Source organism: Natrix helvetica (genome assembly GCF_964273705.1).
Source record: "Natrix helvetica genome assembly, chromosome: 5".
NCBI classification, from domain to species: Eukaryota; Metazoa; Chordata; class Lepidosauria; order Squamata; family Natricidae; genus Natrix; species Natrix helvetica.
In genome coordinates, this window is record NC_138551.1 from 46,916,901 (window position 1) to 46,943,196 (window position 26,296).

General features: G+C 38.5%; 2 protein-coding genes across 4 annotated transcripts in view; one reads left to right on the top strand and one right to left on the bottom strand.

Annotated features, from left to right (window-relative positions):
* LIMS2 (LIM zinc finger domain containing 2) overlaps positions 1-26,296 on the bottom strand; it is a 39,042-nt gene that overhangs the window by 5,184 nt on the left and 7,562 nt on the right. For 2 of the 3 annotated variants that reach the window (XM_081955125.1, XM_081955124.1), the window contains exons 2-9: positions 17,652-17,811; positions 16,563-16,629; positions 15,965-16,085; positions 9,685-9,834; positions 9,084-9,234; positions 2,541-2,633; positions 1,039-1,087; positions 828-903 (exon numbers count right to left, since the gene is read on the bottom strand). In XM_081955125.1, coding sequence (XP_081811251.1) covers positions 828-903; positions 1,039-1,087; positions 2,541-2,633; positions 9,084-9,234; positions 9,685-9,834; positions 15,965-16,085; positions 16,563-16,629; positions 17,652-17,807 — 863 coding nt within the window. In that variant the 5' untranslated portion in view covers positions 17,808-17,811. Of the gene's footprint in view, positions 1-827; positions 904-1,038; positions 1,088-2,540; positions 2,634-9,083; positions 9,235-9,684; positions 9,835-15,964; positions 16,086-16,562; positions 16,630-17,651; positions 17,812-22,442; positions 22,879-26,296 lie in introns of those variants that run through there. The other variant, XM_081955123.1, reaches the window with a different exon arrangement.
* Positions 9,848-15,955, top strand: GPR17 (G protein-coupled receptor 17). Its single transcript, XM_081955126.1, has 2 exons — positions 9,848-11,285; positions 12,534-15,955. Exon 2 carries the CDS (start codon positions 12,561-12,563, stop codon positions 13,575-13,577), a length of 1,017 nt encoding a protein of 338 aa, XP_081811252.1. The 5' UTR covers positions 9,848-11,285; positions 12,534-12,560; the 3' UTR covers positions 13,578-15,955.

A 26,296-nucleotide genomic window follows, 5' to 3' on the forward strand; every position in this document is an offset into this window, starting at 1 on the left:
CGGAAAACAGCCTGAAAATGACCCGAAAAACTGGTTGTTTTGGGGGGCATTTTTGGGCTGAAAAACGGTCTGAAAACGATCCAAAAAGCAGACTGAAAATGGTCCAAAAAGCCCAAAGGTTAGGCTGTTTTTCAGGACGTTTTCAGGCCAAAAATGGCCTGAAAAACAACTAAAAAATAGGCATGCACGTTCTGACCAGCTGGTCTTGAGGTTTCCGGAGCTCTGGCACTTACACGCACATGCACACGCATTCCAGTTTTGGCACTCGGTTCCGAAAAGGTTCGCCATCACTGGTATAGGGTTTCCTATACTACTAAGCGGAGAGTTGGACTAGAAGACCTCCAAGGTCCCTTCCAATTCTGTTATTCTGTTATAATTCTTATGTTTCTCCTGTGGCCCATTGATTCTAAACTCTCAGAAGCAGTAGAGGAACCTTCAATATGAAGGATGAACCAAATACTATAATTCTTATACATTTAAAAGAAAAAACATTCATTGTAATATTTTGGCCTTATCCAGGCAAACTGCCTTACATAGTTTTTTTCTAATTAATCATGTTTTCCCCCTTGCTGTTAGAATGTGTCCTTGACAGATAACCAAAGATATCAGCCAATTATTTCAACCATGTTATTGTGGCAATTTTTGTATTTGTTCCTTTGGGACCACAAAAGCTCTGTATGCGCAGAAATGTTGCATGTGCACACGAGCAAACCAGTAGTAAAAAAAATGGAAACTGACCACTGGACCCCACATAAAGACATTACTGTTTTCTTTCAATCCCTTTCTTATGAAAATCCCTTCTGAGATAGTCTTTGCTGGCCACTTACTTCAAGGTGAGTTTGATGTTGCAGGTGGAACAGGAGAAGCAGTTTACACACCAAGCTTTGTTGAGAGCAGATACCACTAGTGAGAAATAGTAAAGAATAGGATGTTATTACACTGTAGCGTTGTTCCAAATTCAGTAGATGGATTTGAAAAGAATCATTGAAAATTGTGCATGCAGAGCTGCAATGGATGTATTGAGAGTCTCCAGCTTACCATCCCCCTCGATCACATGGCTGCAGTTGTAGCAGACGTCTCCAAAGAGCTGCATAAAAAAAGAACAAAAGCAATAATTTTCATTGAAAGGAAAGAATGTTTCAGCCCTTACAGTTTATTCATTGGTGCCCCTAGAAGCGTGATCTCGGTTATTGCTCTGAATTCCACTCCCTTCACAGCTTTCCTTTCAGAACTGACAAGAATCTAATTTTAACTCCTAAAAACTGTATATCTTACCCAGTTTTAAAGTACAGAATTAGAGCAAAATCCTTGCTTTGTTGAACTGTATTTTTTGAACTTGAAAGCTGTTACTCTGATTTTATCTATCCATAACAAATAAGATGAGCATCTGATGAAGGAAGGAGACTTTATTTACATGCTTGAAGTGTTTTCCTTCATATCTTTCAGATTATTTTTGTCCGGTTTATACCCAAAAATTAATCAGGATTGTACTTGTGGCTTTGGAAGACCTCGGCTAACTTGTCATATGGTTTATCTCTTTTAGAGGACCTTTGAGAGGGTCTTAGATTAACCTAAGCAATTAGTGATAAGTGCTTGATAATTGGAAAATATTACATCAGTGCCACAGGATATATTTTTAATTTAGTCGAATATTTAAAATAACTTTAGGATGACCCTCTCAAACACTAAATACTACTAACGTTTATTTGCCCCACTAAAATCAATTGCGGAGGAAAGAAAGGACAGCAGATCTGATGTGCAGTAAAAGACTCTTATGTGCTCCATGGATGAAGAGTAACAACGCAAGATTTCCCTTAACTCCAATCCCTGATATGAAATGCAATTCCGAAGAATTTGTGCAATGTGAAATGAGAGGAAAGAGAACTCGATGCGACCTTTTAAAAAAGACAGCAAACCTCTTTGAGATCCTGGTCTCCCAGTGCAGGGATGCCCCATAGAGCAATGAGAGATTCTGAGAGAATTTCCCCAGATTCTCTTGTAGCCAAGCAGTGCTACTGATCAGTTTCCTTTGAAACAGCTGTGGAAACATGTATTGTTTTTAAAGCACCTTTTTGTTTCTTTATAAGGAAGCACAGCACGGCGAAAAATAATCTATTTCTTTCAGCAGCCTAGCTTGCAACAAACAATAAATTATGCCTTATTTTCCACTGCAAGACACGAAGTTTTCTTCCAGTAAATTCCACCTAGGAAACTCTTGGCACTGACTTCTCTTTTTCCTGCCCTTCATTCCGCTCCATATTTATGAATGGCTATTTATGGTTAGCCAACCTACAGGCAATTGGATTTGCATTTCCATCCCAAGTGCAAAATATTCCTAGACGTTAAATACATATTAGGACTAGTATGTCTATTATATCTTTAAATTGTATCTTTTTAAAAATTCTCCCATTCAAGATTTGTATCTTACAGGAAAACATTATGCCTCCCCTCCCCTCCCCCCCCACTTCAGGTCAAAAATGAAAAGAAAATAAAAAGAAGAAAGATAAATAAAGTATCTTATAAAGGGCAGTAGATTTTACCTGATTGTAATGAGTCTCACAGTAAGCCAGACCCTTTTTCTCATAATGACGGTGTCCCAGGAATGGCTTCTCACATTTGGCACAAACAAAATGCTATAAAGTGAAAAGGACATGTTATGTCAAAGGGTCTTTGTCAAAGGAGCTGTTATGTCAAGCATAACAAACGATGTGTCCAAGGAGTATCGTATTGGGGGGTGGGGGGAGAGAAACAAAACCAGAGATATCAAGTGCATGTTATTTCAGTGTTTTGTATGTAGTCCCCTCCTTCAAGGGAATGGTCAAATAATGCTGAACTAGAAACAAGAAAGTACCACGTCTGAAGAGATTTCATTTTTATGCTGCTGCATACTGGCTTCTAAATTATACCAAATAGCCAAGAAGAAATGGGAATTAGATATTCCAGAATCAAACTCTGCAACACAATATGTTGTCTTTCACTCCAGAAACTTACTTTATCTTCATTTAATACAATACAATACAATAGCAGAGTTGGAAGGGACCTTGGAGGTCTTCTAGTCCAACCCCCTGCCTAGGCAGGAAACCCTACACCATTTCAGACAAATGGCTATCCAGCATCTTCTTAAAGATTTTACAGGAGAGGCGGTGTTAGATATTAACATATATCGTGGCAAGTCTCCTCTCTGGTCCGCTGCTACCGCGGGAAACAGGTATCGTTCTGATTGGTCGAGAGGCATACCCGATTCCTATAAAAGGGGAACCCTCTGGCCACAGAGCAAGCTGGATCACTACTACTACTAATAAAGAGCTGTTAAGTCACTTCGTGTCCGCAGTCTGTTCTCTCGTTGCCCAGATCTAACATTGGCGACGAAGGTGGGATCGAGAGACAGATAGGACGAAGATCGCTACTTCAGAATCTCCGGATTTGATCCAGCCCAGGAATTCGGCAGGAATTCCGGCAGCCATCTCAGGACACCGCAGTGCGGCAAATTCAAACGAGGAAAATGGCGATGCACACTCCCCCCGCTCCATTCGACCCAGCGAATGACGAATGGGAGGCATTCATGATTCGGTTCGAGTGTTTTCTCGAAGCGAACGAATACACGGGGATAACCGACGCACGAAAGAAAAATATCTTCCTCAGCTACTGTGGAAAAGAAGTCTTCAATACGGCCAGAGACCTCACCGCACCTACTCCGATACAAGCGGTATCATGGGCGGCGTTGCAACAGACTCTACAGACTCATTACGCGCCAAAACCTTCCCGCCACGTTTGCCGCCAGGAATTCAACACGAGGAACCAGAAGGCGGGAGAATCAATCAATCAATACGTTGCAGCCCTACGTAAGGCATCAACTAACTGCGAGTTCAGGGATCTGGACGAGCATATCCTGGCACAATTTGTTTGTGGGTTAAGAGACATTTCGCTACAAAAAAGGCTGTTGGCAAATCCAAATTTAACCCTACAAATAGCACTAAACGAAGCAAGGGCATCCGAGTCAGCGGAAAGATCATCGGAAAGCATACAACGCGGGTTCAACACAAGCCAACCAGCACCCAGACAAACCAGAGTCCACTACGAGGACACCAACCCCGACTACGAGGATCCCGAGTTCGAGGACAGTCACCTGATGCGGAGCAGTCACATGAGGCCTGGGGGGAGACCCGGATTCCGTTTGCCGCCCTGCGCAAGCTGCGGAGGGAATCACCCCCGGTCTACCTGTCGGTTCAGGAACGTTGTTTGTTCACTCTGCAACAAACTTGGGCACATCGCACGAGTGTGCCGGAGCGGAGTCCCTGCCTCACGGCAGCCACCTACATACCGCCAACAGAAGCCCAACCCAGGGGCTTGGCGAAACCAAAAAGGGCACCCAGAGAGAAATCCACAAGTGTTTACCCAGAGAGAAAATCCCCAAAGAGCTGAGCGAACGTATTCCCAGAGAGATTACACACCAAGAGCTGAGAGAGCGTTCTATCAAGACGCTCAACGAGAGTATTTTCAGGATACAGATGCTGAGATAGAGTTGACCCAGAGAGAAGAGTTGCGAACGTATCTCACAACAATAAGTCAGGTCCGCACCAAGCGGCCTAAAAAGCTGAAAGTCACAGTCCTCTTGGAGGGCTCACCTTGCGAGCTGGAAGTTGACACAGGATCGTCCCTGACGATCATTTCATGGGCATCCATGAAACAGGCTATCCCTAGCCTCAAAAAGAGCCAACTACGCGCTCCAGACATCCTGCTACGAGACTACCAGGGGAACCAAGTCCCCATCGTGGGCCAAGGCATGTTCCAGATCCGTTTCAAGGACATCGTAGCCCAGCTGCCTGTGACCATCGCCAGCGCACCGTTACAAAACCTCCTAAGACTGGATTGGTTCGTATCCTTGGAGCTAGAAGTCACCGGAATCAACGCCGTGGAGAACAGCAGCGCTGAGCAGATTTTTAAGGAGTTCGAGGATGTGTTCAGCCCCGGTCTTGGTAAGTATGTGGGTAAACCAATCTCATTCAATTTAGACCCCAAAGTGGCGCCAATCCGACTTAAACCGAGACGAGTGCCTTTTGCACTCCGCCCAAAAATAGATAAGGAGATAGATAAGTTAGTGGAGCAAGGAATCCTTGAGCCGGTGGATCACGCGCGCTGGGAAACTCCCATTGTGACCCCAGTCAAGCCAGACGGATCAGTCCGCATCTGCGCGGACTATAAATGCACAATTAATGTCGCGCTACAACAAAGTGCATATCCTGTGCCAGTAGTACAACACCTATTGCATTCGTTGGGGCCAGGAAAGATATTTGCTAAGTTAGACATGGCACAAGCTTACCAGCAGTTGCCCGTGGATAGCGCCACAGCGGAGGCCCAAACTATAGTGACGCATAGAGGAGCATTCAAATGCAACCGGCTACAATTCGGTGTGAGTATTGCTCCAGGTCTGTTCCAGAGCGTCATGGAACGGCTTTTGCAAGGGATACCGGGAGTCGTCCCCTATTTCGACGACATCTTGGTGTCCGCTGCAAACGAGGAGCAACTATTAAAAAGAGTCAGAACTGTTTTGGCCAGAATCAGAGAAAAGGGCCTCCGCCTAAAAAAGGAGAAATGCCAAATTAACGTGCCTAGCGTAGAATTCCTGGGATATAGAATCAATGGTCAGGGAATACACCCCACTTCAAAGAAAATAAAGGCGATCCAGGACGCCCCCACACCACGAAATCAGACCGAGTTGCAGGCCTTCCTCGGACTACTTAACTTCTACAGCGTTTTTCTGAGACAGAAAGCGACCGTTGCTGAGCCATTACATTGACTACTCCAGAGGAACGCAACATGGAGATGGGGACGATCCGAAGCAGCAGCTTTCGCCGCAGTAAAGCGCCTGCTCACCACTGACTCGCTGTTAGTCCAATACAGCCAGACGCTACCGCTGGTATTGACCTGCGACGCATCACCTTTTGGAGTCGGCGCAGTCCTCAGCCACAGGATGCCAAACGGGAACGAAGCACCCATCGCTTTCTACTCCAGGACTCTTTCATCGGCCGAGAGGAATTACAGCCAGATGGACAGGGAAGCGTTAGCTGCTGTAGCTGGAGTAAAACGTTTCCATGAATACCTCTACGGCCGCGATTTTGAACTGATTACAGATCACAAACCGCTGTTGGGACTTTTGGCAGGAAACCGCCCCACTCCAGTCTCCCTTTCTCCACGCATGACCTGGTGGACTGTTTTCCTGGCTGCGTACTCTTACAAGTTGATTCATCGACCAGGCTCCACTCTAGGACACGCAGACGCACTCAGCCGTTGCCCACTACCGGACCTTTTGCCAGACCCCACTCCCGAAGTACCGGTGCTGCTCATTGACTGTTTGGACTCAGGACCGGTTTCTTCCTGCGATGTTGCAAGGTTTTCTTCTAAAGACAATATAATAAAGCAAGTTCAAACTTGGGTTTGGAGGGGGTGGCCAAAGGGAAACGTGGGTCCAGAATTCAAAATGTTTTGGTCAAAACGGGATGAACTCTCAGTGTTACAAGGTTGTTTATTGTGGGGGGATCGAGTTGTTATTCCTTATGCGTTACGTAGAAATGTGCTAGATGCATTACATGTTGGTCATCCGGGGATCGTTAGGATGAAGGCGTTAGCAAGAAGTTACATTTGGTGGCCAAACATGGACAAAGAGATAGAGGAATGGGTGGCCACTTGCGATCCATGCCAGGAATCGAGGCCTGCACCCCCGGAAGCGCCCGCCACAGAATGGGAAAAGCCTAAAGCACCCTGGTCGAGAATACACATCGACTTCGCAGGGCCAGTTCAAGGTCAGACCTTCCTCATAGTTGTGGATGCATACTCCAAATGGCTAGAAGTAGTCCTAATGACTTCAACCACGGCAGAGGCAGTCATTAAGGTTCTACGGCGACTTTTCGCCACTCATGGCTTGCCCGACCTCCTGGTCTCCGACAATGGGCCCCAGTTCACGGCCATGCAATTCGAAACGTATTTAGCAGGTCAGGGGATTCGGCATGCCCTCGTCGCGCCATTCCATCCGGCATCAAACGGACAAGCGGAGAGAATGGTGCGATCCGCAAAAGAGGCCCTCGCTAGGATGGGTCCAGGTGATTGGCAAACACGCATTGACCATTACCTATTGATTCAACACATTACCCCCAGCGCTACGACGGGTAGGAGCCCCGCTGAACTGCTCATGGGCCGCCATCTACGGTCTCACCTGGACCGTCTTCACCCGAATTACTCTGCCACAGCACCCCCAGACTCCACAAGCAAAATTCGGAGTTTTAGCATAGGGGATTCGGTATATGCCAACAATTATGCAGGGGGAACATTGTGGATGCCGGCAAAGGTCATTAGCATCACGGGTCCACAATCGTATCTGCTAGAACTGGAAGACGGGCGAAACTGGAAAAGGCACATCGATCAACTACGGGGTCACCTGGCGCACTCAGACCTTCGAACCGAGAACGAGAGCTACCTGCCAATACAGAGTCAACCACCAGAGACCCCCAACACAGAGAACTACGACACCTGCGAGCCCAGGACAGAACAAGAGGAACAACACCAACACAACGAAAGCCAGCAGATCCCCGAACGCCAAAGTAACGAAAGCCTACAGACTCCCGAACGCGAAACAGAGAAAGCAACCAATCCTGCAACTACTTCCGATCAACCCGAACTGCGACGTTCCACCCGAGTAAGACAAACGCCAACATACCTTAAGGACTATATAACTAACCGCAACGTTCCGTCTAAGAGGGGAGGGGTGTTAGATATTAACATATATCGTGGCAAGTCTCCTCTCTGGTCCGCTGCTACCGCGGGAAACAGGTATCGTTCTGATTGGTCGAGAGGCATACCCGATTCCTATAAAAGGGGAACCCTCTGGCCACAGAGCAAGCTGGATCACTACTACTACTACTAATAAAGAGCTGTTAAGTCACTTTGTGTCCGCAGTCTGTTCTCTCGTTGCCCAGATCTAACAGGCGGAATGTCAAATTTCATATGAAACAAACATTATCAATGACACTCAAATTTGTGCTGGACTTGAATTCTAGTGTTTCTAAACATGTTCACAATTGAACCTTTTGAGTCATTGTTACCATAGCATCCCTAGGTAAATATCTGTTATAAATTGAGAATACTGTCTTTTCTTTAGACATTTATTTATTTGTTTGTTTGTTTTTTATTTAGTAATATTTCTACACTAGATTCTCACAACCACTACCAAGATGAAATACCTTGGTATCAAACATATCAAAACAGAATATTCATAAAATTATCTTAAAATATTAAAAACCTGGATATATTCATCAAATATGTACTGTGCCATAAAATCTGAATTATATCATTTAAAACAGTATATGAAAATCAGTGCAACCAGTAACTTAGGATCTAGAACCACATCTTCTAATGTAGTATCAATAACTAAATCATCTTGTTTGTATGTTCCAGCATTTCCATGGATTCTAGTTGCCTTTCAATCACATTTTAATCAGATACGCTATAAAGCTTTGAAATATCTTGATACAATTTACGAAGATGAGTTATTTTCCCCCCCGATTGTCCTATTGAGATTAACATTTGTACTTGTTTGTACTTGCTGTACAGTAAATGTATCTCAAAAGATAAAGAGAGATTCATTCACAGCCATCCCGTCTTAAAATGTTGGAAACTATTCAGTTTTTATTATAAGATTTTAGTAAGAGGATTTTTAAAAATAATAATAATTGTGGTCTTTCAGATGTTTCTGAATTCCTCCTCCTCCTCTCCTTAATTGTGGATCATGCTGGGAACAATTCCCAGAAATTGGGAAATGTAGTTCAATACCACTTGGAGGGACGCAATTTTCCTGACCTAATACTTTAGTTTGTAAAACAGTTTCATCCATTATAGTTTCATGCATTATTATTATTTATATATTTGGGACAAGACAGGCTACAAATTTAGGTAAATGCAAAATAATGATTGATTTCATTATGTATGAAGAACAGTGGCAATATCTATTTATTAAATCAGGAAAACACATTGTATCAAAAATGGAAGGGCAATATTGATTTCCAGCAAGAGCAGACCGGGGAAGTTCTCACCTCAACGTGCCATTGTTTTCCTAGAGCATTGACCACTCGACCCTCAATAGGCCGCCGACAAGCCCCACAGATTGGAATGCCCATCTTATCATGGCACGGCAGGCAGTAGAGCTCTCCTTTCAGCTCCCTGGCATCAGCGGTCAATTCCTTCCTATACACAACATTAGTAATTAAGACTTTGGGACCAATATTTGTCAGCGATAGTCATTATGTAATAGTCACTACATAATCTAAAACAGGCACTTACCTGAATTCTTGCCAAACATGAAAAGAGGAAAAGTTCTTAAATATAAATACATCCCTTAAGACTTCCTTTGCCTCATAATTCATTCTTACACATTACTTTGGAAGAACCCCTTTTAATAGTAGATTTTGATTTGTGACTTGTATTTTAGAAATCAGAAATAATCAAAAATACTAAACCATTTGTCCATTAAAACTCAGAAAGGTTTTCTATTGTAAATGTTTATCTAATTAATTTTGTCGTATGGACACTTCATATATAGCTTCTTAATGGGTGATTCATGTTCAAAGGAGATTCAATTCAATAATTTACTATGTAAAAGGAGATTTACAACTACTTAGCACATGGCCAACATACCCACAGTGGGTGCAGTTGAAATGGTCTGGATGGTAGGAGTCATTCCTGAACATAAGAGGTTGTTCATCAATTATCAAGTGACATTTCTGGCAAATATATTTGCCCAAGCCTTTGGCTTTCTCACGATTGTGGCAAGGCCGACAGAGGTGTCTAAAGTGCAGTTGGAAAGAGAAATGTTGAGAGACATCATTCAAATAACATAATGACTTGTTAGACTTCAGAGCTTCTGAATCTTAATGAGAACATTAATTCATAAACCATGCTTGGAGCTTGTGATTGCATGAATTACATTAACACTGAACTGGTTTAGGTAAATGACAGCATTATTTTTTTCAGCAAATGGAATTTTCGTGCATCTACTTATGGTTTTAAAAAAGTCAGGAAACATACAAGTACACACAAATGCATTTACATTTAATTTTGCAGTTTCCCTATAGAGAACATGCTCCATTTTGTTCATTTATGGGACTGAATACACAGATAACATGAAAAGCTGCTGATAAATACAACTGTGCAAACCCCAATTAGAGCCAAGCAACTCAAATTAATGCCACACAGTCTCCCAGGCTTCCTGAAAGATCCGACCAAGGTCACTTGGTCTCTAGAGTCTAGGTCCTTATCAATAGAAATAAGCTAATAATAAATCTCAGTTCCATGAGACCACTGTGGATCTTGTGTTTCTTACAAGTCCCCAATAGAAAGCCCAGTCCGCATAAGTGGAAAGGAATGTTATTAGCACACTTGCTTCACAAGTCTTCTCTGCTCTTCCTCCCCAAAGCTGAAGATACTAAGACAAGAGCTACAGTTCACAGAAAGAAAGCAGACAGCGTCCCTTTATAAATGGGAATATGCAGCTGTGTTGCTCTCAGGATAAAGGCATCAATTTTATTCCTCTCTGTGGAATGAAGTCTAATTATACAGGGCAAGACATAGAGACCCTACTACAAGTGTCCTAAGAAGAATGCCCTCCCATTTTACTGAATAAGGGGGCCTTCAGCCCTTTCCATTAGCAGCCCAGCTCATTTGGAAGCCCCTGTCTACTATCCTATAGATCCTTGTCCAGTGCAAAGCAAAGGGAGGTCTTAGAATCACAAAGCCGTTACTATGGTAGCCGTCCTTCTCACTCGCATTCCCACCATTATGGAATTATCGCTTTCTGAAATGTCCTGTTGTGTCTGTAGCGCTAGATTTCCCCTCCCCTTCTGCAATACTCTCCAAGACCTCTAAGGCAGCCAGAGGACTCCAAAGGCACAGTGTAAAAGCCAGTGGTCCAAAGAGAGGCTGTAATGAGCAGGGGAAACACTGGAATATTCATCAATACAATAACAATTAGCAACTCCCTCCTCCAACAGTTTAGCTGGAATTAAGTGTGTCTTTCACAACAGGCATGCTATCTCCCCTCCTCTTCTGTGAGCAAGATGATAAAGGGTTATCACATCTAGCAGAACTCTATATAGTGCAGCTCCCTTTTCACTGAACTTCCTACAGTCAACCCGATGGAACTTTTTACAGCTGTGTTCTTTTTCCTAAGTTTGCTGACGTTATAAAGAGCTCAAAGCTTTTCATCACAACTCGATCGGACTGCAAGCAAACTGCAAGAGGTAAGAGCTTTGGTATCAGAGTGGGCAACATTTATTAACCTAGAAAATACAGCATCTCCTAACTTGCATTGGTGTTTCCAAATGAACAGTTTCTGTTATTACTATTCAAAAGGTGCTATCTATCATGATAAGAACACAGTTGAGTGTTCTAGTTAATATTACTAGATGTATAATAGAAGATTGCTAATTAAGTATTACATTTATAAATGAATTACCCACCGAGATGCAACAAATTGATACCAGTTTATTCTTTAATTTTCATAATAGTCATAAACAGTATAACTTTGGATGATGAAGAATGAAAAGCATTGCTGTTCTAAGAAAATAGAAGTAGCTGTGATTTCTAATGTATTTTTAAGACAATTAGCTATGATTCCCTTTCCCTTTATATTTCAGATAACTGAATACAAACAAAAGACAATTTGCTGCATGCCTAGAACTTAGGAATGTTTGTTCAAACTTATGTTATGATCAAGTAATCCTACTTTTTCGCTGTAGAGGAAATTCTTTATTTTATCTTTTTTGAAATATCTGGAACAGCCTGTGGTCTAGTTGCAAAATTAACACTTGCAATTAGTATAAAGTGTTTTAAGTTCCAAGCAATACTAGAGTTAGATTCAAATAATGCTGAGTTTTCCATTTATATGATTTCTATGCTTTTCATTATGTCTAAAGACTTGAATGAGTTTAACCATAAGAACAGAATCTTTTCCAGCATTTATATCACTTTTATTTAAGATTTATCTACAAAGCACTTGGAATCAAGCAAATGGTGCATGCAATGCACAGTATATACCACTTCTGTGGAACTTCAAATGAAGGTACTTATATACATATATGCACACAAACATATCTACATACATAAAAACATAATATAATATAATATTGCATATTATGTATAGGGATAATTAGGCTTGCATACTTATGACAATTAATTGAAATATGGCTAACCAAAAAATTTAAAGTAGAACATCCTCTCCCAGGATTGTACCTAATTTTCATGCATAGTTTATAAAAAGAATGGCCAGGATTCATCTCCCATATATAATGTGTTTCTTTATGCACCTAGTTCTAGAGGATCTCCCGATTATCTGGAGGTGGCTTTTTCAAAAATCTGGGGAGGGGGTTATCAGACAAAACCTAATCAACATCCAATAACAAGTTTTGCTAGTTCACATAATAAATAATAAAACACAGATTTCTTGGTATTTGTAATATTTTCATCTTTTTATTTATTTGGCATTTCAGGCTCATATTGAAGACCAGTTGTGAGGAATGAACAGCCAAGCAGACTCTTCAGGCCTCTTACTCAACATTTCCCTGTCAAATTCAGAGCAATGTGGCAAAGAGAGTCACACGGAAAACATCCTTTTTGCTATTTTCTACCTTCTCGATTTCATCCTAGCCTTTTTGGGCAACGTTTTGGCACTCTGGCTCTTCATTCGGGACCAAAAATCAGACACCCCTGCCAACGTTTTCCTGATGCATCTTGCTGTAGCCGATCTGTCTTTTGTGCTCATCTTACCAACTCGGTTGGTCTACCACTTTTCAGGCAATCACTGGCCATTTGGAGAGCTCCCTTGCCGACTCACGGGCTTTCTTTTCTACCTCAACATGTATGCGAGCATCTACTTCCTCATGTGCATCAGCATAGATCGCTTCTTAGCTATCGTGCATCCTGTGAAGTCCCTCAAACTCCGCAGGTCACTCTATGCTCATTTGACCTGTGCCTTCCTGTGGGTTATAGTTGCCGTGGCCATGGCACCTCTTTTGATCAGTGTGCAGACGGTTGAGGTGAATAATACCACCGTCTGCCTCCAACTCTACAGAGAGAAAGCATCACGCCACGCTCTTGTCTCCCTGGCTGTCGCATTCACTTTCCCATTTTTTACTACAGTAACCTGCTATTTACTGATCATACGAAGCCTGAAGAAGGGGCAGCGCATTGAAAATCATCTAAAGGAAAAAGCCATCAAAATGATAATCATGGTTCTTACAATCTTCTTGGTCTGCTTTGTGCCCTATCATGTCAACCGCTACATTTATATCCTTAATTATGATGGTGTGAAGACTTCTTGTGCAATGCAGAGGATCCTGGCACTTGGCAATCGCATTACTTCATGCCTCACCAGCTTAAATGGTGCCCTAGATCCTGTCATGTATTTTTTTGTCGCTGAAAAGTTTCAAGAGGCCTTGTGTGGTTTGTTTTGCCCCAAAAGAGTTGCAAAATTGCCTTCAAGTTATGATGGGAAAACAAATGATAGCTCTTTAAGTGCTAAATCTGAACTGTAAATACCTGAAAACAAAATACTTCCTTAACAAAAGTTTGCTATCCGGCATGATTTGATCTCCTAGAAAGTAGGACTGTAGAACTGCTTTTCTACAAAAACACAAGGTCTAATACTTAATAGTTAAGGAAACAAAGCATATACAACAATCCTAATTGGGCAGGAGTAGTGAGGTGGTAAATTGTACCATTTCAAAAGCCCTGCTATTCCTTGTTGGCCAGGATAGATAGTATCTCCCCCCCACTTTTTTTTTTTTGCCTTCTCCCTAGGCATTTCTTTGGATGGGTGAGTGGGGGGAATTACAGAGATAATATAGTTTCAAAGACTATCAGGACACATTATTCTTTTGATTTCCTGGAATACTCTTTTGAATGTTACTATCAGTGGAAATATTGCCAATAAGATTTTTCATAAGCATTCTTTGGCTCTACAGACAATTAAGAGGCAACTTTACCTTATCATAACCATTTCAAGAATCAGATCAGATTGTGTGAAATTATGAATCTTGTGATAATTTTTGCATAGCAAATAGCACCAAGTAATAATTCCATTAGGATATAAATTGAAATTTCAGTGAACAAAAGTTTGGTAACTTCTCCAGAAAATAAATGTTCATAAGTGATGAAAGAATTGACCATTTAAAATATTAAAACAGTGGATAGAAAAGTTTTAGTAATATCCAGGAGCTGTCCAATCCTATTTTCTGCAGTCTGCAATATAACAAGGCAGGCAGGAATTCAGCCCCAAAGTTGTTCAACATTTACATCTACAGTGCAAACTTTTGAGAGGTTTATGAATATGGGGTTTAGTTTTAAACAAGCTTTATAACTCTCCTACCATAGTTGTAGAAGAATACAAAAGCTGCTGATGCTTTTTTTACACCTTAAGATGAATAAATTACAAACATCACATTTGAACAACGCGTTGCTTTTAATTACAGCTTTGGCTGTAGATACCCTTTTCAATAGCAGTGAATGCATAAACCACAATTTATGTTATATGCAGATTTTTTAAAATATGACTGAATATGGTTAATGAATTCTTAGAGAACTTGCTACAAATCATTAACTTAATTCACTTTAATAATGTAAGATGTAAGTCCAGCTGGGCACTTAGCCCTATTTGATGTAGCCTGTGTCTACCATAGTGTCTTAGAACAATGATGATCTGAAGCTGGAGCAACTGAGTTTGTACAGCTACCTGCTTTACTTTGCCAATGTAACTTTGCTGCAGTTCTATGACAACAAGTTTGTACTATCATGTTTATTACCTTTCTACATGAGCCAAAGTGGTGCAGTGGCTAGAATGCAGTACTGCAGGCTACTTCTGCTGACTGCCAGCTGCCTTCTATCTGACAGTTCAAATCTTACCAGGCTGTTGACTCAGCCTTCCATCCTTCCGAGGTGCGTAAAATAAGAACCCAAATTGTTGGGGGCAATATGTTGACTCTGTAAACCACTTAGAGAGGGCAGCAGTGTGAAGCGGTATATAAGTGGTATTGCTATTGCCACATTTCAGATCTTGGTCAACTTTATACTGTCCATCTTATAAGTTTTGATGTTTTCCAGTATGTTTAGAACATATGCACATACAAGCTAAACGTTTAGCTAAAACAGTGTAAATTACTCCCATTTGCCTTTTAGCAGTTCTGTTTTCTAAATTGAAGAATTCTGTGACCACAAATACCTAATATCTACTAAAGGAAAGGCACAAAGACTGCCTTTAATTTTTCTAAAAATTATTTTTAGCAATCTAAACTTTATTAGCCAACATGATAGAAGAAATATAAAACATAAAGATAGGTTCAGAGAATTCACAAACAAATAAAATGTTTAATTTCCAATAATTATTTTCATTAAGGAAAATAATATAAATGCTAAGAATAGGCTTGAAAGCTGAAAGTTGCTGCATGTATTTTGAGGCTATTTTATTTTGGGGTCTTTTCGAAAATGATTTTTGCATTTATTGCTTTTTACTTTTACTTTATGTTCACATTTGTACTTAAAATGTATATTTAAAAACTGTTATATTTCTTATGTAACTGGAAATACATTCAAAAGGAGAATAAAGCAATTTTGTTTATACTGGTGCAAAATTCTGTCTATCCACCAACACTGTTGGTAAGTATTATCTATCTTGATATAACTGTATTTATAAAGACGCTTAGCTACTTCCTAGCATTTTGTCTAAAAGAATTACAATTTTGAGAATGGCTGCCAATACATTCAATCTCCAGATTTTTTAGAGACATATCTTCCTTTCCATAACTTATGACTAGTTTATACAATGCATTCAACTTCACATTTAGTTTCTATGCCTATCTCTGCTAACACTTTAACATTCAAAACATGAATTTTAATGTGCTAATCACTTTGCAGTCATAATTCTTACCTGCCAGCATTCTTCACAAAACCCAAATCAGCAAGAACTACATCACAGAGTTCACAACGAAAACATTCAGGATGCCAATTATTGTTCATTGCTTTGATGACTCGGCCAATGATGAATTCACCTTGAAACAGATATACCAGACTTTATAACCTTAATTCATTTCAGAAGACTCCCTGGTCCTTAGAATTCCATAGTAGCAGTTGGGTACCAAACTTTTTTAACACACATTTTGTAGTCTGCTTTATTACAGTAACGAGAAACCTAAGAGTATGTCTAACTTACTCAAAGTCACTAAGACAAATCCAGGTTTGTTAGATACAGAACTAATATCTATTTTACTGTACCACAAAGATTCTCTTATAAAGTTCTGACTGTCAGAATTTTCTTTTTTTAAAGTACAATTTTCCATGTATTATTTTTGTTCTTACCTATAACCAATGGACTCATAAATAAATTACAATATTTTCTTTTTCATTTGCTCTCTACTGCCTCCCCTTAAGAAGTTAGTTATAGAACACCCAGGATCTCATAATCAGATGGTTTACAAATATTGTTAATAAACAAAGTTAGATTTAAATCATTTATGCAGAAATCTTACCACATTCCCCACAGCATGGTGCAAATAGCATCTGGAAGTCATGCTCACAATATTTTCTCCCTTCAAACTGAAAGAGATACGCAGAAAAACCTGTCTTTATAAAACATTTACCATACAAAGAACTGTAGAGTATGCAGATGCAAAGCAATAGTATTTCCTCATCAAAATCTGGGGGATCTTGCAGTACTGATTCTTACTTTTGGGAAGCTCATTCCAAAACATTAACCCACCTTCAAATCACAATAGTTATTATAATTGTAATATTAATTAGATATTTTGTAATAGCACTCTTATCTCATTTAAAAACTCTGATTTTAAATATGCCTTTTTACTGACTATAAAGAGATTTGCTTTTAATGAACAAGAGATAATAGCTCAAAATCTTTTGATGTTGTTTGCCCTTGCATTTTTATTAAATTAAATCAATTAGCAAAAACAAAGGGAGACATAATTGAGCCTATTCTTTTAATATTAGTTTTTTCTTCCTTCTGTTTCAGTATCATGACTCCTAATGCTAAATGAGTACAGTATAATTTTATGCTTAAAGCTGGATAAACTATGGTTACTCTTACCTATGGCTAACTAAAACATGTAGATTTTCATGCTTGGTTTATGATATTGGTCTACACACATCCCATCACTTTTTAATGTTTGGATTTGTGATCTTCAATTAATGCTTATAGAAATGAGAGCATCCAACATCACCTTTGTGCCAGAGGATGTGAAAGGACTACAGGGTTTCAAGCTAGTACACATTGTTCTAAATTATGATTTAGCACTGTCTTAAATCATGTTGACTAGAAATTTTTTGAGTTCTAAGTCCAATATTTCTCCAAGATTCTAAGCTAAAGAAATCTGGTTACCTGAACTGGTAACTGCTGAACTCTTCTAGCTATTTATCTAAGAAAGTGAGACTGTGCTGAATGGATGATATTAAAAATTACATAGGGGAGAAAAGAGAAATGGAACATTGAAATTAGAACTGAGGCAATTGTATACTGCATAGAAAATAGTCCAGTTACACTTCTCTGTCAAGGAAGGAAAAAAACTAAGTAACTTTCTCAACTATTAAAAGTATAATAATCTCACATCATAGAAGAGGCCATCTGGAAACTGGCGAAAGCACTGAGCACAGACAAAGCAGTTTTCATGGTACAGTTCTCCATTGCTGTTTACAATACGTTCAGTTGGATCAAAACGGGCTCGACAGCGTTCACATACAGCATTTGCAAGGGCATCTGACATATTACTGAGAAGCAAAAGAGAAAAATGAAAAATACTTCCAAATACAAAGTGTTAAGTTACATTAATAAAAAATAAATAAAAGTCCATTTTATACCTTTAGATTCAAGCACAGTAGAGGTGCCAATTATAAAAAATAACCAGAAAGTAAATATTTAATTATCCTATATAGAATAGAATAGAATAGAATAGAATAGAATAGAATAGCTTTATTTGACCAAGTGTGATTAGACACGTAAGGAATGTGTCTCTGGTGCAGAACCACACTAGGCTAATGATTATACTTCAATTAGTTTATCTGACTCTAAGGATGCAATCCTTTGCATACTTAATGGCGATTAAACTTGTAATTGGACTTTTAATAAACACACACTCTTATACTATAAAGCAATGCATCTTAGTTATATCTAAAGAAATAATCTTCTATTTCTCAAATGAAAGTGAGCTATTTGCTTGGCTCTTATTTATTGCCATCTACAGAATATTAATAAATATGTTATGATTTAAATGGTGTTTTATCAAAAAGTCACAGGAAACTATACGAAGTGGTAGTAGCTGTTAAGGACTACCTTTAAAAAGCAGCATAGGTCAAGGTAAAGCTTTTTCGGGCTATGTTCAGTTCCTGGAGACTTCATAGAAACATTTGTAGAAGGTTATGGATGAAAGGGTTCTAGAAGTGGCTTCTAACCAGGCCCTCTTTAATTTCTGAATTCAAAGCTAGACAATGGGGCACCTTTACAAGCATTCAAAAACATCCACCTTTACCTTTCTTTTTTACCTGCCAAGTAATCTGTTTCCAGGCCGACCCCATAGGCCAGATTTAAACACCCTGCATGCCGAACCTGGCCCATGGGCCTTGAGTTTGACAGGCAGGGCTGCTTTAGAATAAAGTACATTATACCGGTATTAGAAATATTATGGATATATTCTATTGATGCTTTCAACTTCTATGCCAACTGTTCAAAACAAGGACTGCCAAAATACCAGAAGAGTGTTAATAAATAAAAATGGGAGCTAGAGATTTTAATGACACAAATGTCATTTCCAGATGAGTACTATGTAGAAAACTAAATGCTAATGGATTACAAGAACAGAAGTTTGAATTTCCATGAGAGGAAAAAAGAAACATGATCTGGATCTTGCCAGAGGTTATGCCTTTTGTTACTTTTAACCTTACAAGCATTTACAAGCATTTCTGGATTTTCTCATCCATCCCACATAGCCACCTACTTGCAAAACGCTAAAAATGTCAAATAGTAAAAGATTTCTTTGATTAGAACAGCAGCAAGCTTTCTTACATTAGGAGTTATGAAATGTAAGATAGGAGTTAACATCTTCCAACAAAATGGATACCCACACAACTTTATCAAAAAGTATCAAATCACACAACCCGCTGCACTCCCATACATCAAAAACATCACATCACAAACAATAAACAGACTACTGCAACCACATGGCATCACAGTAACATACAAATCAATGAAAGCCCTTCAAAATATCTTAAGCAAACCAAAATCACCCAGTAGCCCAAGAAACAAAAAAAAAAACAGGAGTCATCTACAACCTACAATGCAAGGACAGCATGGAAAAAGACTAGCAGAGCTCATCCACAAACTACAGTATCTTTTGGAAGGCATGATTTTAAAAAATCTCCTTAATTTCACAACATGTGAACTCAATCATAATTTCAACTGGAAAACTATTAGCATCTCTTAGACTAAGCCAAATTCCAAAATGCTACGGAATTACTGGAAGTTTGGCATTCAGACAAATCAGCCATTAATAGACACATAGAGATAAACCACATTTACACACCTTTCAAAAGAAACAAAAAAAGTAAGAAACAAATAAAAAGACTATAACCCCTCCAGCAGTCAACATTCATATAAACAGGGATCAGTACTAGACAAATAATCAGGCAGGAAACAATATTCTAGTCAAAGAGAAAATTACTTCCCCACCAAAACTGGCAGGCAATCCATGGGATACTAACAGGCAGCAAACCTTACACTGATATTAGCTAATTGGGTAATTGAATATCTACAAGTAAATAAACACGCTCAGAAGGTACCAAGAACTCTAACCCTGATCCACATATATTCACTTCTATTGAAGTTAAAGAAAGCCACACAGTTAACTCTATAAAAATGAAAATGCCAGTTAATTAAAATAAAAATGAAAATGCCAGATATTGCTGAGTGTTCTATTTTTGAAGTATCTTGGAATATGGGTAGACACATAATAAAATTTATTAAATACAAGCACCACAAAGCCTTAGAATTGCAAATAATACTATTTACAGATATATAAAATATTAAAATAGATTTAATGTATCTAACATTAATTAGAAAAAATGAGCTATCTTTTTATATATCCATTGGAAAAAATATATCTAAAAATGCATTCTTCATAGATACATTAAGGTCTCAGTAATTTGATTCTGCTTGCAACTTTTGTAGCAACTGTAGAGGCTGTCCAATTTATACTCTTTTGAGTTTAAAAAACAAACCCAGCGTTTCTGTTCTACAAACGTGATTGCCTAATAATATATTCCAGGCTACAAGTAATATATGGCAGAAAGTAGTTTTTTCCAGCCAGCTTGATCAACAATATATACCTTTAAAGTATACAGAAAAGGTCAAAGACCAGAAAACGGAAAGCTCTGAAAATTGTAATAAAGGCTGGTTCATATCATTTCACAGAACATCTGTCCTATTACCATTTCCCAGCCAAAGAACTATGCAACACCTGTTCATTGATATCTACACCAGTGGCAGATGTATGAAAAGCGACCAGGGCAACTTTTTAGAGGGATGCCGTGGGGACACTCTGTGTGGGAGAAATTAGATACTAGAGAGAGTCCCACAATAGGGAAGACTGCTTTCTTCCCCATCCTTCAAGCTCGAGGAAGTACTGATTGGCTTAGATTTTCAGCAACTGTAGCAAAGACAATAACAGACCACCTCAAAGATGATTCTAGAGTCTGGGTAATATTTGAGAGAATGAAAATCACTATATACAAGTACGCTAACTTACATTGAACGTAACTAGGCAAGGAGAACCTAGTCTGAACTATGCATGAAGAATATTTTTGAGAATTGGAATAATCTCATAATAGTGACTTAGCATGTACACCTTAACTTGCGCTTTCCTTGAAGCTGACTTGAATATGATTCACAGGCTGTAGTGTAACCGGTTCAGAATTCTGCAAGCTGATCTTTGATGGGAGGAAGTAGGTTTGTTTATGCTATGCATATGACAGGGTTGCATGCTAAAAGATCAATGTTCAGCGTCCAAAATAGGGAAGGCTCTTCTACAGTTTAAGTAGAAGACAGATACATAGTAAGCATGGTTTTTCATCCTTGTATAATGAGATGAATCAGACATTTTATTTCCATAAAGTTATACTGACGTAAATTTTTGTTATATGAACTCCTTTTAAGGATATTCTAGTGTAATAAGTATTAGACTATAGTTCCAATCCACCCAATCCCTCTGGACCAAAGTTACATCAAAAGTTAAACCAAACCAAACCAAATTTAAAGAAAAATACTATAAACAGATCAAAATAATAAAAAATAAAAGTCATAATAAAAAATAAAAGTCATAATAAAAAATAAAAGTCATAATAAAAAATAAAATGTAAAACTATTAAGTATCATTAAAAGAGACTGAAAGCAGGTATTTATAGCTTCCTTGAACCCCTCTTAAGGGAACAGACTCGACACCTACATGGGCTGCTTTCTACCTATAATTCAGGAGCAATGATAGAAAAAGCTTATTCTTAAACCATCTCTGGGTAAGCTGGAGGCACCCAAAATAGATGTCTCTGATTATCTTAATTTTGGAGATCATATAGAGAAAGGAATTGTTTCAAACAACTCAAATTTAAAGTATTTGGGATTTTAAACATAACTATATTTTGACTGGAAGACAAACCCATTCCCTTAGGGGAAAAAATGTAAGAACAGATATAGGTATCGTTAGCATTTTGATAACAACCATCACCCAAACTCCTGATGATCTCATCTAGTGGTTTCATATGTGTTTAAAACAACCATTAAAATATTCGTTGTAAATGCCTCACTATGCATCAAACTCTCTGTTAAGGAGAAATGAAACATGTTTGTCTGAACTATGCATGAAGAATATTTTTTTTAAACTAAACAATTTCTAAAGATCACCAATTTTTTACAAGGAAGATTCTCATATATTTTAAAGACAGAAAATATGGAAATTTTGCCCGGTTTAAAGGATTAAAATTCCTGTTTATTTTGCAGTATGATCATGCATATTAAACACACAAATTAAACAAAGTATGAATATTGTAAACTTATTTTGGATGGGGAAAAATATAAATTGATTCTTGTTGCCAAGTAAGCTAAGAAATATCTTTTAAGTCTGTTCATGCAGTGCTAGTTACACTAACCTATTTTAACTTCAAGTGATGAAAGTTTCCATAGCAGGTTTCCTGTTTTTATACAGAACTGATGTTATCAGAGGCAAAGCAGCACTTCCTTCAAGCAAAGGGAGGAATCCCAACCTGGTTTTCCTTACTTTTCACCTCAAAGTAAGTCAGAGCAAACATTCGAAATATATCAGCAACTGTTAATCTGAGGAGGTATCCAAATAACCTACCCCAATATCCCAGTTGCCCTCTCTTTCTCATCATTCAATAGTGACACTATGCCACTCAGGCGCTCTTGTCGACGTTGATACAGTTTGGAAGATGTTAGTCCCCGAAGTCTCACACCAGCCATGGTTCTTACCACTGGGAAGAAAACTGCATGAGGATAACCGAATAGCAACTCTGAAGTAGAAACTCACAAGGTTCAGGAAATGGGTTTCTTCCAGAAAAACTGTGTTCTTGTATTTGCTAATTAAAAGAAGTGACGTCCATTCTTCTCATACAGCACTTTTTCCTCAAGAACTTTATAGATTCCTTGCCGGCTTTCCTTCTCTCTTCAATCCATCCCATTAATAATAATGTTATGAATTCAGAATTATATTTGTTTAGAGAATTTAAAACACCGCATTTCAAAATCCCCTTAATTCCCTCCCCAAAAATCACAGAAATAATGTGATAAATAATAAATTATTAATTTAATAAATTATAAACAATACAATTGAGTAGCCATCTCAGAAAAGATAGCTATGAGATTTTTAATAGAAGATATTTCATCAGTAAATAACAATGATAATAATAAAAATATATCCTTTAATTTCAGCAATCCTTAACTAGTTTTGCATTAGTTATGCTCTAAAAAAATTTATGTCACTAGAACAAAAAAATGCTAGAAAGGAGCAGAGTGGCTTTGAAACTCACTCCAAAAATCACATTCCAACAAAATATCAAGAAGCACAGTAAAGAAACATATTTTACATTCCAAAACCCTCCCTGCCCCCAGTCCATAATTCTAGACTCAGAAGGTCACTGACTCATGTTGTTGCTTTCTTTACACCCACTTTGGAAAAAGTATCATGTTACACAAATTGGAATTATAACTCTGAAGTTTAAATTGTTTTGGTGAGCCAGTCCTCTCTGTCCTTCTCTCCTTTATCTATTGTTCTGTTAATGTTTGCTATCATATTTTAAATGAGATTTTTAATTATTTATTATTCCTTATTCTATATATATATACATATATATATATACAATTATAGCAGAAATAAATTGGAATAAGGTAAGGTATTAAACTCTAATGTGCAAGCACCGCAAATAGTTATTTTTAACAACCTCCCAAAATATAACTATTGATTTTATTAAGATTGTTGGTAGCAGTATTACTAATAACCTTTTAAAGCAATCATTGCCAAAGGCTCAGCAGAGTAGCCTTATAAATTATCCCGTTTCTGGACTAATTGTTTTCACAGACTTAGAATTGAAAGATGTTTGGTATGCTATGAGTGTTCATTAGCTAATTTGCTGTTATCATACGTAGTTATGATAACATGTCTTATGTCAGAAGGTCTTTATCTCTTAAATCTCATCAATCATCTATTAAATGATCAAGATTCATCCAAGTAGGAAAATGTCAAGTTTCCCCAAGAACAATTATATATTTATAGGATTCTGTTATATTTATCACATAGGGTAAGACTTGCAATGACTCATCTATGCTACACTATATTGCCAAAAGTATTCGCTCACCCATCCAAATAATCAGAATCAGGTGTTCCAATCACTTCCATGGCCACAGGTGTATAAAATCAAGTACCTAGGCATCCAGACTGTTTTTACAAACATTTGTGAAAGAATGGGTCACTCTCAGGAGCTCAGTGAATTCCAGTGTGGAAGTGTGATAGGATGCCACCTGTGCAACAAATCCAGTCATGAAATTTCCTCGCTCCTAAATATTCCACACTCAACTGTCAGCTGTATTATAAGAACGTGGAAGTGTTTGGGAATGATAGCAACTCAGCCACGAAGTGGTAGGCCACATAAACTCGTCCCTCATCTGTGTGTGATTTCACAAATGCGCTTCTGGAAGAATGGTCAAAAATCCCCATAAACACTGCCAGTAAGACAAAATCTGCTTAATTTACAAATGTTCTGCAGAAGAAAAAGAAAAAAAAAATCCCCATAAACACACTCCTAAACCTTGTGGACAGCCTTCCCAGAAGAGTTGAAGCTGTTATAGCTGCAAAGGGTGGACCGACGTCATATTGAACCCTATGGATTAGGAATGGGATGTCACTTACAATAAGTTCATACGCGAGTAAAGGCAGGTGAGCGAATACTTTTGGCAATATAGTGTACTTCTCTGCTAGTCTGCCCTACTGTCATAATCCATTAATTGTGGGTTCATAATTATTTTGGCAGCTAGTTTCAAAAGATGTGATAATTTATATCAGAACAGAGGCTGAAATACTGAATCAGTAACAATGAAAATTTTATAATAATATCCTGTTTCTCTTAAAATAAGACCTCCCCAGATAATAAGCCCAATCGGGTTTTTGAGTGCATGAGCTAAAATAAGCCCTCCCCGAAAATAAGCCCTTCTCAAAAATATTGCAACACAGCAGCAGCCATGAGGTGACCCACTCGCTGCCTCCTGCACCTCAAAAATAATAACACCTCCCCAAAAATAAGGCCAAGCGCTTATTTCGGGGATCAAAAGAAAATAAGACCCTGTCTTATTTTCGGGGAAACAGTGTAGGCATTTATTTATTTGCTTGTAGAGGCACGATAGCTCAGCAGTTGGACACTGAGCTTGTCAGCTGCATAGCTTTAAAAAAAATTTTTTATTGGTTTTTACAATTTTTTTTTAAAGGAAAAAGGGTAAAAAAAGGTATAGAAAATTTTGACAGCTACATCATGCGGGGGAAGGTAATCCCCCCAGATCTCGCAACTTTTACAAAGAGAAATAGAAAAACATCAACATTTGAATAAACATTGGCAGTTTTTTATTTTACATTAGATCATCAGTATATTCAATCATTTTTTGTATCACTTCCAAGAATTATATTATAACAACAATTGCAATAATGTTTCAATTCATTTTTGTGACCTGAGTCTTCTCAGTGTTGGATCCTCCCCCCGTCTTCTGGCAGAGCCTCGGCCCCTCCCTCCTTCATATCTTGTGTACTGTCCTGTTTTGTCTAGGAGGGCATTGTGTTTTTTAATGAAAGCCTCCGCCTCCACAACTGTATTAATTCTAATTCTGCTGCCCTCTCAGAAAATCAGCATACCTTCTGGCAATAACCATCTAAACCAGACTCCTTTATTATATAATTTCTTTGCTAAAGAGGAATATTTCTTCCTCTTATCTCTTACTTTCTTTGGAATCTGTTTAAGAATGGTTATTTCTTTGTCTTTGTATTTTAGTGGTCACACCCTTTGAGCTCCTAAGACCTCATCTCTTGTGGTCTTTCTAAGAAATTTAACATGGACTTCCCTTGGAACATTGTGTGTTCTAGCGTATGCTGAGTTGATCCTGTAAATCAGGTCAATATCCCACCACAGCTGCTGTTTATCTCTTTTAATATATTCTGCTAAAATTATGGTCATAATCTCCTTGAGATCTTCATTCTCCATTTCTGGCAAATTTTGAAATCTAAAGAAAAAAGACATCCTTTCAAATTCCATCTTTATCTAATGGTTTTCAAAGCTTGTCAGCTGCATAGCTGATAGCCCAGGTTCAAGACCCAATGGGGTGAATTCCCATTACTTGCCCCAGTTTCTGCCCACCTAGGAGTTTGAAATGAGAGTAGATAAATACCATGCTTCGATGGGAAGGTAGCAGGGTTCTGTGTGCCTCAATATATAGTTATGCTGGTCACATGATTACAGAAATATCTTCAGATGATATTGGCCCCTTCAGCTAAGAGTGGAGATAAACTTAGTCCTTAGATGGAGATTACAGTCAGATATGACTGGACAGGGGAAACCTTTATCTTTCCTTTTTTTTTGCTTGTAAGTATTTATGTGTTTTCATTATAATTTAGCTCAATTTTATACCAAATAGTTCATGAACATTTGTATTAAATAT